Here is a 16,596-nt window from a genome sequence, read left to right on the forward strand (position 1 = left end):
CAGGAGAATGGGGGAACATGGGGTTAGGGCAGGAGGGGAACAGGCATAAGGCAGCCGGGGAGAGGAGCAGAGGGTGCAAGTCGAATGTGATGAATAACCATACATAATCGACAATCAGACTGTTTATACACAAAAGGATTTCTTGATCTGAGTCCGTGTTGTCAATCTCGAAATTTAGGAAAGATGGAGTGTCGGTTGGGGAACTGTCCGTGGTCTGTCAATTCACTCGAGGGCTGTTGAGGAAGACGGCTTTGAGTAGGCTCTTGAATTTTGGAAACAAGGGGATTGTTCTGATATGGGGTAGGATAGAGTTCCAGATTTTTGGTGCGTTTCCAGCAAAAGATTTGGCTGGGGTTCTGTGCTTGCGAGTTTTTGGCGGGATGAGCAGTAGAGAGTTGGAGCTCCTGAGGTTTCTGGACTGGCATGCCCTTTTGAGTTTGCGGCCAGGTACTCTGGTTTACCTGTGTGCAGGGCTTTGTGCGTGAGGCAGGCTGTTCTAAAACTGGCTTGCAACTCAAGTGGGAGCCATCTGAGTTTTCTGTGAGCTGGAGAGATGTGCTTGAATTTCTTAATTCCGGTGACCATTATGGCTGCTGCATTGAGGGTTGTCTTCAGGGGGGCAAGGTAGGTTTTTGCTGTCTCCGTCAAGGTAGTAATCCCATAGTCTGTTCTAGAGAGGACCAGTGGTTTGGTGGCTTGTTGAAGGTCCTTGGGTGGGAGGATAGGGTTTATTTTGTATAGTGATTGTAGGTTTAGAAAGGCACTTTTAGCGGATCTTGTGATGTGTTTCTTCATGTCAAGTTTTGGGTCTAGGGTGATCCCTAGAGATTTTACCGAGTCTGCCAAGGAGAGGTTATCATTGAGGGCATCAATGGCTTTGAGCCATTCTTCGATTTGTGGGTTATCATCTTTGTTGGAAATGAGTAGTATTTCCGTTTTTTCTTAGTTAAGTTTCAAGTGATTGGTTGTGACCCAGTGTTGGACCTCCTTGAGCGTGTTGTTTAGTCTCTGGATGTTGTCAATTGAGGTGGTTTCCAGATAGAGCTGCATGTCGTCTGCATATAGATGAAAGGCGATTATGGATTTCCTGAGTTGAGAAGTAAGGGGTTCAATGTAGATGTTGAAGAGCTGGGGGGAGATTACAGACCCTTGTGGAACACCTCTGATGACAGGGTGGAGGTCGGATTTGAAGTTTTTGATTTTTATTCTTTGTGATCAGTTGTGAAGAAAGGAAGAGAACCAGTGAAGGACCGTCTCTTGTAGACTGGCCCTTTCTTGAAGAACCCTTAAGAGCAGTTTGTGGTCGACTGTATCGAATGCGGCCGACAAGTCTAGGAGGATGAGATGACAGCATTGATCCAAGTCGAGTGACTTGAGTAGATCGTCTATGACATTGAGGATTGCTGATTCAGTGCTGCATCCCTTTCTGAAGCCCGATTGATGGGGTTCTAATAACTTTGATGTTTTCTAGGTGTTGGGTTAGCTGTGGGAGTACACATCTTTCCATAATTTTGGACAAAAAAGAAAGGTTCAAGACAGGTCTGAAATTATTCAGATCTTCAGTGTCTAGTCCTCGTTTCTTTAGTAGTGGTGTGACTTGCCCTTCCTTGAGGCAGTCAGGTATGAATCCAGAGCTCAGTGAGCTATTGATGATCTTGCACCATAGTGGGGCTAGGACTAGCTTCAGGTCTTTGTCCAGGTGAGGAGGTAGCTGCCCCACGACGGCCGCAGGTAAGAGCAGGGGGGGAGGTTTCTGGGGGGTACCGACAGTGAGACAGATGACGACGAGGATAAAAGTGCTTCCGCTGCCCCCAAAACTCATGCCGCCTGGGGGAAAACCACTCCCAGCCCCTTTGCTATGCCACTGCTCTCAAAGCGCCCTTCTGGGTGTTGCAGTTAACCTAAGGGAGCTGGGAAAAGGGACGTAGGTGCTGGTAGCTGCACTCTGCTTTCAAATCTGGTCTCCATTGGCTAAAGCCTACCGGGAAAATGTCCAATGGAATAAACAGCAGTCCAGCTCTGGAGCTGGAGCTTTTTGGAGGGGTTTTATCCCTGTTGCCGTGGACAATAAATAATGTCTTTTATGTATGGGTTCTCTCATAAAAACAAACATGTTTGTGAAAAGATGTAGTCATGCTCATGGAACAGCAGAGTGAGAACTCATAGTGAAAATGTATCCAACCGTAGGCCTTACTAAAGTGTTAGATCTGTCTCACATACCTCATTAAAAAGCAAGTTAGCACTATAAATTCTACCATATATCCTTAAATAAATACCAATTGTGGTAGGGAATAGCAAAAACGTGATATCGCCGGGGCACAAATTTATGATCCCAATATCAAGGAACAAAGTGTTGGAGAGGAAAGCGTAAAGAGGGAATTATAGATTTACTGTTGTTAACTCCACTACGTACATTGAATATATATATAAAACCAAGGTACCAATATGTTGGGTTGGGTATAAAAAAATCTATGCAAACTTACTTCTCAATATTGCTATTCTGGTCATGATATTGTGACCTTTCAATATGTTTCCTCTAAATTCCATACTTACACCGTCAATAATACCACAACTATTAGTGTAGACATGTAGCATAGATAGACTGTCACAGAATATGCTAATCATAAGATTTAGGATAGGGTTTAATCATCATAATGAATATGCAAAAGTGAAAATAATATATGATGAAGGTTGGACCATAGGTCAGAGGTTATCAGGACTTTGCAAAAACAAAATATATAGCACCGCACACATGACAAGGATAGGTGCTAGCACTCTTAGTACTGGCGTTTTAGCTTTTTCACACAATGCCTCATTATAGCTGTTAAAAAGAAATCATGCTGGTGCTCTTCAGCAGACTGACCACATTGCCACTGAATCCATGACTACACATTGGTGTTTGCATTCCTCAGGGTCTGACCTTTATTAGGTCTGGTGTTATCCTAGACCCTTTGATTTAAAACTAAACTATGTACAATATACTTATTTAAAGGGACTTCCAGACATTTTTTTTCATCCATTGGTCTGTTGGTGTGTCATTCACATTTTGCTTCCACCTACTACAGCATACACCATAGGGCAGGGCGTCAGCCTACTTCCAGTCACTGGATAACGTCACTGTCAGTGACTTCATTTGCTCCTTTTTCATTCTTTCCTCACCTTCTTTTCTTTCCTGAGTTCTTCCTTTCATTCTTGCACTCTTTCTTTTCTTGTTTCTGGCCTTCCTTATTTCTTTTTCTTTTCTTTCTTTCTTTCTTTCTTTCTTTTTCTTTCTTTCCTATTTTCCTGATTGCTTTCATTCTTTCTGTCCTTCTTTTTTTCTCAAAGAAAAGAGGCTGGCAGCAAATGCTACAAAGATTGGCTGTTTAAGGTCTGTGTTAGCCAAGATTTTTTGATTTTACTAAAATTATGAATATGGCATAATTACTTATGGGGTTTTTCAGCCTCACTTCATCCATTTGTCTGTGGTTGTGACATTCACGTTTGTGTCCTTCCCACTTGAGCATCCGTCAAGGGACAACGCGTTACCCACTTCAGTCATTGCTGACTTCACTATGAGTTATGGCATGATGCCCTTTCACATAGAGCACATCCATACACAAAGTAGTGTTCTGTAGTTCGTAGGAGTCCCTAGGGACTGCGTGTTTTGGATGACCTAAACTGAGGGCTTGGTATCCCAACCGCTTTCGACAACACCCCAATAGCCGTTAGACCAGCTAGCTCTACAGTGCCACTACCACCCCCTATATTCTACAGTGGTGTAGGTAGTCTCTGGCAACCACTGAACATGACAACTCTGATTCCTCAGGGATTGTGGAAAACAGTAAGTACTTTTCGCTCAGACACTCGTGCTTGCTTTCTCTTAGAAAATACAGAGGATGGCGATTTGGACGTTTCAATAAGTATTTATCGGTCCAGCAACAACCTTGTGTAAAATATATATGCTGCGAAAATCCGGAGACAGAAGCATATGAAAGAGATTGGTAGTACCAGTATTGTAAATAGTAGATACATTTCTACCATAGTGCTAATAAGATGAACAGAAACAGTTCAGATAAAAACAGTAGCACTTACATATTCCTAAAATATGCACCTTAAGTAATTGGCTAAAATGTACCTAGCCTAACCTGGATGTGTAGGTGTGTATGCATATAGATATGTATATCTGTAGCCCAGAAACCCCTAGAGATGAGCCAGCCCCCTCACTTGATGGTTGGGAATGAAGGACTCTGCCTCTGCGCTGAGAATGACAACCCGCAAGGAACATAGACCACTGCTTGTCGGAGATTCAGCATATAGGACACCCTTCTCAGCCTGGAAGGAATTCTCCTCTAATTTGTAGGGGAGAGTGAGGGTCTTTTATACTAATGTGCTCATCCAGGAATTTTTCTCTAATTAATATGTTTTTAAAAGAACAATGGATGTTTTGAAAACAATCAAAAATGTTTTGAAAACAATCATAAATGTTTTGAAAACTATCACCAATGCTTTTCTAAACAAGTGTGATCATGCACAGCTGGTTGTTGGCCAAGGATGAAAAAAGGTGGTGACCCTCATACAGAATAAATCTGCTGTGTCTGGGGCCATGTTTATGTATGTCAGGTACAGGGATTATGATAGAATTCTTAGAGCCTGCTGTCGAGGAGACAGGAGCAAGCTACTAGGGAGCAAGCTACTAGGTAAAAGGTCACCTGTTTAGAATCGTTATTGTCGTGTGGATGGGACAATGTATGTAAAAGTGCATGGGACTATCCTAAACATGACAGTAGTTTCCTTAAGTGCTAGAAAGTACTATGGTAATGGGTCTCTTTTTGAGACCAACATTTTTTTTGCCTTTAGTCAATGTTTTTTATTCAATTCATAAATGCCCAGAAGCTTTCTAAACAATAACATTTTACAAAAGCCATGACAAAACAAACCAAGAATTGCCAAAAGGCTGGCGGACAACACCAGTCCTATTGGCTTTGCCAACCATTTACGGATGCACTGGAGCAATTACTTGATAAAATCTAAATCCAATCTGACTCTGGGGATAGAAATTGAGGAAACTGTTTACTACGTATGCCATTACAACACATTTTTTAAAACTACCATTACAACGCATTCCCTTACAACGCATACCATTAGAACGCATACCATTACAACGCATAATGCTTTTAGGCCAAAAGTAGGATAAGTGTTGGATAGTGTAGGGGTAAAAATTACTATTCCCAGTCCAGTGATTGCAACAGTAGGGTAAGTGTTGGATAGTGTAGGGGTAAAAATTAGTATTCCCGCTCCAGTAAGTGCAACAGTAGGGAAAGTGCTGAATAGTGTAGTGGTAAAGATTACTAGTCCATGTACCCCAAAACCCATACCCACCCTAATACTTGAAAAATATCTATTACTTACCTTATAATGCATTGTAATGGCATGCGTTGTAATGGCATGCATTGTGATGGTATGTGATGTTAAGGCGGTTGCGCTGTAACAGTTGCGTTGTAAAGGTAGGTCATTGTAATGACTGCGTTGTAATGGATGTTTCCCGAATGAGCGTTATCAAAGAGAAGTAACTTATTCAATTATCCAAGACATGATAAGAAGTGCTAGAAATCATTCTAGCCACCTTGGGAAAGGTTTAGTGGGGCATCAGAGAGGTTGGCAAAGGCAGCAACAAAAGTAAAATAAAAATGGTATTATGGACGCCTAATTTGCGTTTGTTTGAGTGAGGGACTGTGTGGTTGTGGCAACATAATATACCTTGGATGGAATACCTTGGATGTACCAGACTAAACTTATCATTATTATGGGTCCTAACGGCTAGAGCAGCCACACTTGAAGCTGGGGAACCAGGTTCAAGTCTTGACAGGGACGCTCAACATCCTGATTCTGGGGTAAATCGCTTAATCTCTCAGTGCCTAACAAAGTGAACGGGTCCGTCTGCAATGCACCTTGTGCTCATGTAAAGCACTCTGATACCTACAGGTCAAGTTTGCGGTATATAAAACTAATGCTTATTACATTCAGGTTGTCAGTGTACAGTATTGCCATTCCACCTGAAAGAAGCCATGGACAATGCACATGAAAGGTAAATGTTGTCTTTTTGCAGGAGCAGTTTCCTCTAGCAGCAAGTATTGATGCTAGCCCTCACCCCATGTTAGAGACTTGAGGTAATAGCCGGTTATGTACTGCAATTTTCACTTCATTGCACAAACTAGTGCCACACGGTACCCTCTGCCAGTTAAGTCACCATTCACTGAGGGCATGAATCGCTCCCACCAGACACAACCAACCTAGTTTTGGACCCGAGACCCATACAAAACAGAGAAAGTGAAAAGTGAAATGTAAATAACAGAAATCAATAGATACATATATTCACCACCTGATATGTTAATGCTGGTTAAGAGGCTTATGACACCTGTAAATCAGGATGTGGTAGCTGTATAATTATCATGAGAAATAAGGGAAAAAAAGAGGAATATCATTTTAATTTTAATAGAGCCCCCCTTAAATTTATATCTTTAGAGTGAGAGATTATACTCCAAAGCCTTTATCACAAAAGAGGCAGAGGAGCCTAAGGGTATTTACTGGTAAATAATAGCACCATGGCTAAAGCATTTATTAGGTCCAGTAAACACTTCCAATTCTGAATTCAAACTCGGAAATTAGAATAATATCCTGAAATTGATAACTATCACAATGAATTTTGGCCATGACTGTAATTACCGGGCACATTTTCGCATATATATTTTGGGTAGGTTTGATCTACATAACTAGGTAAAACCGTGGGTTTTTCAGAATTTTCCAAACCGGGTTAGGATCAGGGACTGTAAACTCCACGTTATTTAGAGTTCTGATCCCTGCATAAACTGTTGTTACTGCACAGATTAGAATTTTGAGGCCTTAGGTTGAGCGCAATAAAGAAGGAGGGGCGACGTGGAAATGGATGTAAATATACGAATAGAACGAGAGGTTCGATTGTGTGTTTTCAAAGTTCCTCACCTGGGTACAGTTCCTGGCTTTGGGTTCCAGGTCTTCCAACACTGCGAGCCCTTCCAGAAAATGTGATTCCATTCTCCCACTGTAGCCTCGCTCTGGAAACCCGACCTTACTGTTCTTTAAGATCACATTCAGATTTACTGCAAATCCAGCCATGTCAATTGCAAAGGGCCTTTGAATGTCATATTTTACTTTCCATCCTTTTACTTTTCCAAAAGCATCTACATCAACGGATTCATATCGTTGTCCTCCTACGAAAGCCACGGGCCACACAGACACCTTTTGAGTATTCCTCATCTACAAAAGATTAATAGAAGAGAGTGTCAAGACAGTTTAAAAAACATGTTATTTGCTAAGACAATCAACTTTGTTCTGTATATTGTATACAAACATAGCACTTAGACATGCCTGTCCATAACCAGCAATACAGTTGTAGGAGAAATTGGTTGGAAAAAACTATTCAATACGTTGCAGATTTTAAAGTGGACATTGAACTTTGGTACTTCTTTTGTTCATTATTGGTGTTCTACTTGTAAGAAAAGTTGGGAAAGTCAAGACAAGTGCTGAATTTCACATCAAGGTCATCTAATGCTTTACTTTTAGATCACTATGACAGGATCTAAAGACAAGTACACAGGATTATTGGAGATTGTCAATGAGTAAGATTTGCAGAAAGTATGTCATAAATATGTACTTATTTATTTATTACCAGCAGCCCGTCCCGACGTTGTCCGGGAGCAATTAGGCTTCAGGGCCCCCGCCAGCCCCGACGTTGTCCGTGGGTCCCCCGGAGCCTTCCTCCATATATTGCAGTATTATACCTCTATGTTTACTTTGTACGCTTTTGTAACCTGCACACGTAACTTTTTCCTCCTGTAATGCACCGTTTGGCTCACTTTTTTAATGCTCCGTTTGCTTCCTCTTGCTACCTGCACACGTCACTTTTTCCTCCTATACCTCTATGTTTACTTTCTACACTTTTGTAACCTGCACACGTAACTTTTTCCTCCTGTAATGCACCATTTGGCTCACTTTTGTAATGCTCCGTTTGCTTCCTCTTGCTCAGGATGTACGCTTTTGTAACCTGCACACGTAACTTTTTCCTCCAGTAATGCACAGTTTGGCTCACTTTTGTAATGCTCCGTCTGCTTCCTCTTGCTCACGATTTTCATTTTTGCTTCATTTTTCCGCCGCTCACAGCTCCTAAATAAATAAATAAATAACCTAACTCATCCGCTGCTCACTGCTCCTCCCCGCCTGTCCGCCGCTCCTCACCGCCTGTCCGCCGCTCCTCCCCGCGCCATGTCCTCCGGTCCTCTCCCCGCGCTCCTCACGTCGGGCACGCACGTCGCTTCTTCCAAGGGACTACTTTTTTTTCGGTAAATTTTTTAAATAACGTATATTTATTACGTTTATATAGCCTATGTCCATCTGCACACCCTGACGATTACAATGATGTATCGGGTGTGTGGATTGGTGCTCTGGTTCCTGAGTTTACCCGCCTCAAAGGTTCAAAGTTCTTCCTTTATAATAGTAGTATAGATGTGCCAGATGTACGATCCATTTTTGTGCTCGCATACAGGAGATTAACCCATTTGCGACTGCAAAAAAGGGTAATGGCATGTACAAACGCTATTTTGTGAGTCACTGAATCGCAAAATAGTGTCTGCGAATCTCACTATTAGGAAGGAGCCTCCCTTCCTAATAGCGAGACTCACTGCCATGTACTATTGTTTTGCAACTGCATTTGCGGCTGCAAAACACTCGCAGTTTACCACCTACTTCAAGTATGTGGTATACCACTCGCAAATGGGAAGAGGTCCCCAGGGAACCCCCTCCCCTCTCTGAGTGAGCGAGGAAATATTTTTTAAGAGCAGGCAGTCGTCTCAGGGACTACTCCTGCCCTTAAAAAATTAAACTGAAAAGCTGAGTTTTTCTTTTTTAAATGTATCCCCTTTTCCTTTTTCATGAAATGCAACTGAGTTCTTGTGAGTCATTTAAATCCTTCAGCTCCACTGTATTCAGAAGATCCATCCAATGCGACTAACATCTAAATACTATTCCTCTCACTTTGCCTTCTCTAGGATAATTTTTTACCACTTCTAACACTTTCCATTTTTAATTGTTACAATTTATGTTTATTGTGAACACAATGTTTTACTAAGGATGAGTTCTCATTTCTCAATGTGAGAGCTGGATGCTTCTCAAATGTCAGCATTAGCTCCGACGCGCTGGCTACAAAAACAGCGCTAGTCACTTGGAGTGGCTTCACGCCATATAAAGTTGCGAGAAAGACTTTATTGATGCGACAGCCACAGGCAGCCAAGGAACCAACTGACAATCCAGTCAGAAGAAACTGAATTAGAACGTGGGAGCTCCCAAGGGACGGGAAGGAAGGGGAACAAAGGAGAGGAGAAAATGGGGCAAACCATAATGCAGCTATGAGTTAAATAAATACATTATTACTAAACAACCTACAACACTTCTCCCACCTATAAAACATTTGATGTACTATACAGTAAGTTCAGTTCCAAGACAGAGGTCAGAAGTATGCTTGCATAACAATAAGACATCTGAAGAGATAATGTAATCTGTATGCCACCCCGGAGGTTTCACCACCCTCATATCCCTCTTCTCCAACTCTTACCTACCATCGTCAATTGATCTTCCAACCAACTCCCCACGGCCTTCTGAAGACAACAAGGCAGGGTGACATGCAGCGATTCTATCCATGCTCCATGTCTTTCCATGATCCGCGTCACAAGCACATCACCCAACACCTTCGAGGCCTCCACTGGCTCCCCATCGAGAGGAGGATTCCTTTCAAACTCCTCACCCACGCCTACAAATCCCTCAACAAAATTGGACCAAAATACCTCAACAAGAGATTATCATTCCATGCACCCAAAAGGAACCTCCGCTCTGCCGACATGGCCATGGCCATGGTCCCCCGCATCCGCAGAAACAGAACCGGCGGGAGAGCCTTCTCCTACATCACAGCCAAGACCTGGAACGAGCTCCCCGTGAACACCAAATGCTCCCCTACCCTGCCCTCGTTCAGGAAGGACCTCAAGACCTGGTTTTTCGACTGACCCGGAGCCGCACCCCCCCAGCGCCTTGAGACCCTCACGGGTGAGTAGCACCCTATATAAGCCCTTGATTGAGTGATTGATTGAATGTCACAACATTTTTTTGCCCACCTTAACCACCTCCATAGGTTCTGAAAATTTACTGAATCCTTTCTGTCTAGGAACAGGAAGCTTGATGAATACCCAATCACCCACTTCCCATCTTCGTCTTTTACACCATGAGGAATATCGTGTTTTTTCTTGTAGTTAAGTTGATGAAGTCTTCTCAACCTTCCCATTTCTTTCCTGCCCACCCACCACAGCCCACCACCACCCAACCAATTGGGTAACAGTTTAGTACCAGGTAACCGGCCCTTTAAGGCCAGAAAAGCAGAAACATTAGTAACCAAATTAGGAGCCATGTGGTATGACTACAACATGTTTTGAAGAGCAACATCCGCTGGGCTTTCAGAGACTTGAGCTAACTGCAAAGATTCCTTGATCATCCTGTTCACTTTCTCAACTAGACCATTAGCCTTAGGACAATGCACAGCCATCCTGTGGTGTTGAATAGACCACTTCTTCAAAAATGGACACATTTCATCAGAAGCAAACTGAACCCCTTTATCCGTTATAATCGTGCTAGTGACACCTTCAGTGGAAAACACTTCTTGCAAAAAACATATAAGAACCTTGGTGTCAATACTACTCACCACCTTAGTCATGATCCAGTGGGAGTGATAGTCCACTACAATCAACATGTATTTTCCAACCCAAAGAGAATTCCTTAAAGGACCCATTATATCCAACCCTAACTTGTCCCAGGGTTTGGATGGAACTACAGCTGGAGATAACGGAGAGCTTCTGACAGGCCTGGATTTGTCACTTCAAGCACACGTTACTTTCGACAACACTATCCATTTTAGGAAACCAATACGATGCCCTAACCTTGGACTTAGTGATGCTCCTACGCAGATGTCCTTCGTGAGCCACCACAGCAATACTTTCACACAAGTCTGATGGAGGTAATAGGCTGTTACCTTTAAGAACTCTGTCATCGACAATACATAATTCATCCCTTACGGTTCAATAATCTTGCAATTCTGGACAAAGGGAATCAAACTTGGTAGGCGATTCCTGGGCAATGTTCTCCCTTATTTGCTTGAGAACCAGATTTTCTCCATACCAGTTTTCCCTTCTTCCCTTGAAATACCAGGAATATCCACAAATCACACCAACTCACTTTCTTCACACTCTTCCATAACCAACCCATCCACACATGGAAGCCTAGACAAGCAATCAGCCACCCTGTTTGTGAGTCCAGGTACAAATTAAATTTGAAAGTTTAAACCTTCTAAACCTAGCAACCATTTTGCTATACAGGGAGTAGTGGTATCTCTGCCTCCAATGGAAAACATAAAGGTCAAAGGCTTGTAGTCCATACCACAAAGGGCAAACCCCACATGAAACAGTTAAAGTGTTTTATAGCCCAGAAACACACCAAGGCTTCTCTCTCCACCGTTGGGTAATTCTGTTCTGCCTTCTGCAATACTCTGGATGCAAAAGCAACTACCCTCTCTTCTCCGTGCACCATTTGAGACAGAGCCGCACACACACCAACCCCACCAGCATCCGTCGTCAACAAAGTTTTCCTCTGGGTGTCAAAATTCCACAGAGAAGGGGCATCACAAATAGCTACCTTAGTGAGATAGAAGGAATTCTGACATGAACCATCCCAGAGAAATGAAACTCCTTCCCTTAATAAACTTCTCATTGGTGCAGTGATATCAGCAAATTCTTTAACTAATGTTGCCTTATACTCTACAAGCCCAAGGAACAATTTCAATTCCTCCTTATTCTTGGGAGAAGGTGCTCTCTTAACAGCCTCACCAAATCCAATTTGGACTTCTCCCCATTCTTTGAAATTGTGTGACCCAAATATTCCACTGAGTCTACATCCACTTGACATTTATCCTTGCTCACAGTGAGACCAGCTGATTTCAAAGCTCCTAGAACGTCTCTCAATATGCTATAATGATGTACCACATATTCTCCTTAGATCAAGATATCAGCCTGAAAACATAGGACATTCTTGATCCCCCTCAGTACATCTTGCATCACCCTCTGGAATACGCAGCCACTGACGCAAGGCCAAACGGCATACAGCAAACCTGATAAGCTCCAAATGGGGGTATAAAAGGATATAAGAGCTTTAGTATCTAGATGAAGTTCGATCTGGTGATAGGCAGACGATAAATCAATAACACTAAAAAACTAAGCCTCACCAATTACACTCAACATGTCATTAATTCTAGGCAAGGGAAACCTGCCAACCCATATGTTGGCATTTAAATCTCTTAATTCCACACAGAGACGAAGACCTCTTCCCCCGTCTTCTGTATCACTATAATCGGAGCCAACCATAATGAACTATGAATAGGTTCTATTATTCCTTGACTTACCAATTTGTTCAATTCATTTTTGAGAGGCTCTTGCATGAGATGGAATTTGTCTCGTTTTGTGTACAACTGGTAAAGCATTGTCCTGTACTTGAATCTTATGTTGATATTTTTTAAGAAGCTCCACCTTTTCAGAAAACACAGTGGGAAACTCATCACACAATGCCTAAAGATCATGCTTCCCGGGAATTTTTACTGTTAAAACAGGATTCTCCTTGTTAGGATCTAATACAATACCCAGATATTTGTGATGAGCCCAAAGTAGTACACTTGATCCTCTTTCGATTAAATACACTTTCCCCACCGTAGATCTATCCTTGAAAGGAATTTCCAGTGTCAACATCCCAACCAATGGAATAGGGTCTTTTTTGTACCCCCCAGGTTCGATGTCAGGTTGGATCAACTCCGGCACCTTATCTTTGAACTTATTTCTAAATGTGCCATAGTCATTTAATGTATATGGCGAGCATGAGTATGCAAAAACTTCAAATTCCTCCCCGTCCAAAGAGATCATGCATGTAGGATGTAAGGACACTAACCCCACCACATCTTCACCTGCATGAAACACTAACTTTTTTTCATCATCATCATTATCCATAACACAATTTACATATTTCTTTCCCACCTGTTAATCTTTACATAGGCTGGCAAAATGGCCCCTTTTATTGCACTTTTTGTAAATGATGGTTCTTGCAGGAAAACAAGGATTGTCAGTTACCCCTGAACTGGATTGTCATTTGGTTCAGTTGGCTGCCTGCGGCTGTCGCATCAATAAAGTCTTCCTTGCAACTTGAAATGGAGTAAAGTCATTTCAACATTTATTTGGCGGGGAGGATCCATTGCCTTAACCACTCAGCCACCTTGTCAACCATCTCAATGTATCTCTTTTGCTGTCCTCTAATCCATTCCTGAAGTGAAATTCATTAGTTTTCTTACACTCAACTCCTACCTCACCTTGAGACTCCTGAGACAATTTATTTTTCACTACATGCACAGTATCTGATACATTTCCACTTTCATATCCTTCATGCATTCTGCTGTGTGCTCCATATTTTTCGAAATTTCAATAGCTACTGTCAAATCAGGATTCCCTGTTAATAACCTTTCTTGAATTTTGTGATTGTTGGTCCAACGGATCATCTGGTCCCTGATTAAAGAATCACTTAATGTACCAAAATCACACAAATTAGCCAACTGTCTTAGGACAGCAACGTAACTCGTGATTTTTGAATTTTTCTCTTGAACCCTGCAAAAAAAATGGGGACGTTCAAGAACCACTTACATTCTCTGGCCAAAGTGTGTTCTTACTTTTGTTAATGCTAATGAATATACATCCTCCTGACCATCCTCTGCCTCTGACTTTTCATACACTTTCTGTTCCTCAATAACCAAATTGTGCAACAAAATATGTTGTTTTCTCAGAGGAGAAGATTTCTCTCCACTAATAGTGGAGAGAAATCTATAATAATAAATAAGAGACAAAAATCTTTTTCCACTCTTTCCATGGAATAATAGGTACACCTTCCTCATTAAGAAACGGGGTGGTTGATTCATGCTCGTAGATGCCATGCAAACCTAGTAGCTAAAAACAAGAAATGGAACAGTGTACACAAACTTCAGTTGACTAGTATAGCACAATAGATACATCTAGAACATACAACTCTTGAGGATGTTCCAGTAACCCAAAGCTGTGCCAGTCAGAGTGTGATGCATTACTACGTAACTGCTGTGCCAGTCAGTGGACATAGTACCTCCAGCAGAACACAACGCTCCAAGTCCACTCAGAATGCAGCCAAAGTAGGGTTTCTGTGCCCACCACTGTAGACGTTTGAAGTCCAGTGCTCACAGTACTTCAAACTTCTACAGTGGTGGTAATAATAAGACATCTTAAAACATAATGTAATCCTTATGCCACCCCAGAGGTTTCACCACCCTCATATCCCTCTTCTCCAACTCTTTCTTTCCGTTGTCAATTGATCTTCCAACCAAGTCCCCACGGCCTTCTGAAGACAAGGCAGGGTGACAACTAAACAACCTACAACAAGTTCTCAGCACTTTGTTTTAAATACTGTAATTTGCACTAAAAATGCTTTTTTAACTTGACGCATTCTGTTTAGATATCGTCTTCTAGGAAGTACCATACTCTGTTCTCATTTGCTTAGGGCAAACTAATCAGACAGCTGGAGAGGAGTCTGTGAGTGCTCTAAGCCCTTTAAATGCCAGTGGTAGCGTGGATGTGCAGCCGCCATGCCACAGGCAAGCCTGTCTGCACCCGTCTGTGCCTGGATAGTGCCCAATGGCAGCCCCAGCCTGTTTCATACCCAAACTCACCCCAATGAAAAAGTAAACAAGGAAGGAACTGCTAAAGCTTAATGCTTTTGCTAAGAACCCCATTGCACTGTCCTGGAACCTTTGGGGACCGCAGGCATGATGAAATGTCCTGCTTGTAAGCTTTCAGTAACCAATTTCAAAGCTAGCAATACTAACTCTGCTAGCCCTGTTACCACAAATAAGCCAGCTCAAGAACACATGTTCAAATGCACTTTAATTTAGTGATTTTTTTAGATGCTCCAAAACTGGACTTGCTATTCATCACCAAAACGTGTGCTGTTCCCTCCTCCGGTCCCAACCTGGTGGCCACTATTCCACTAGGCTACTCAATATATAGACTAGACTGCCTGTAAAAAGAAGCGGGGGATCTGCGATTGTCTGTCACAATAAGCTGACTGCCACTTTATCCACAAATACCCCCACTGCTGAATGTGAAGCACTCTCTTTTAAAATCAAACTAAACTCCAACAATACCTTTAGTGCGCTACTTATTTATCGCACTCTGGCCCCTAGGACTAATTTCATCCAGGCCTAAAGCCCATACTTGGAATCAAGATTTAGCGCCACAAATTGCACAGTTCTTGGAGAATTTAATTTTCATATGGAGGACCGATTAGATAGAGACTCCAAGTCCTTAATTGACACCATGGCCAGTCTTGATCTCACCCAACTGGTAATTGCCCAGAATCCTGTGGCGGGCCATGCACTGGATGGGATATTCTCCAACAATCCCTCCATAATTTTTAGGAGGATATTGACTCTGATACGGTCTGACGACTTCGCAATCATGTTTGAGTTAACACTAACGGACAAAGTACTCTCATCAAATTGTCCTCAATCTGCCAAGAAATCACACAGTGGTACAACATTGAATGAGACGCACTAGACTTCTCAGTTCTCACTAAAACAAAGCCAAAATCCCTAAAAGACGTAGACCATGGTGTGTCTTACTATAACTCTTGGATAAATGAAGCAGTAAGTAAGTTAGCCCCAATAAAATGTACTCAAGACTAGGAGAGGCCCGTGCAGGTTAGAGTGATGGAGTGGCGGGTGAGGGATAGGGGCGGGGGTTAGGGGAGGTGAAGTCAATAGATGATGACACTTAACTAGTGCTCGCTGACTCGGCTCTGCAGCGAGCGCAAGATAAGTGGTTTTCTTACCTCGTCATCGTCTTTCGACTCCACTGCACACTGCCCTCTGGCCCACCACTCTTACTTGCACAGGCTGTTCTTGCACAAGACACAGGGCAACTCCGGCTGACCTGTGGTTCTCAGATAAACAGGTAGTTATTCTGATTAAGGCCCAGAAATCAGGTTCCCCTAATGACCCTTGCCCTCCAAAAACATTTCAGCCAGTCCCAGAAACATTATCTGCTAACCTAGTTGACATCTTTAATTAAATCTCATACCTTTGGAAAAAAAGAACAGTCTCTCCTCTGCAGATCCTAGTAATTATCAGCCTATATCTCATCTGATTTTCACAGCCAAGATAGTCGAGACACCATGAATCTGGAGTTGGCCTCCTTTACAAAAGCAAATAATCTGCTTAACTCCACTCAGTTCAGCTTTAAAAGTGAACATAGCACAGAATCCGCCCTAATTGTGGAAGCTGAAAACCTAAGATCTACTCTTGACAAAGGAGGAAATGCGGCATTGATTTTATTAGACCTCTCAGCTGCATTTGAAATGTTCAATTACAACCTTTTGGTTGACCGTCTCTACTCCTTAAGAATTAGGGGAGCAGCTTCAGCTCTTCTAAAA

The 16,596-nt window shown here is 42.4% G+C and overlaps 1 protein-coding gene across 1 annotated transcript in view; it reads right to left on the reverse strand.

Annotated features, from left to right (window-relative positions):
• Positions 1–942: 942 nt before the first annotated feature.
• LOC144783348 (galactosylgalactosylxylosylprotein 3-beta-glucuronosyltransferase 1-like) overlaps positions 943–16,596 on the reverse strand; it is a 229,449-nt gene continuing 213,795 nt past the window's right edge. Inside the window, exons 4-5 of the mRNA XM_078662366.1 lie at positions 6,982–7,275; positions 943–1,128 (exon numbers count right to left, since the gene is read on the reverse strand). Of these exons, the coding sequence (XP_078518492.1) occupies positions 943–1,128; positions 6,982–7,275 (480 nt within the window). The remainder of the gene's footprint in view (positions 1,129–6,981; positions 7,276–16,596) is intronic.

Source organism: Lissotriton helveticus, chromosome 9 (assembly GCF_964261635.1).
Source record: "Lissotriton helveticus chromosome 9, aLisHel1.1, whole genome shotgun sequence".
NCBI classification, from domain to species: domain Eukaryota; kingdom Metazoa; phylum Chordata; class Amphibia; order Caudata; family Salamandridae; genus Lissotriton; species Lissotriton helveticus.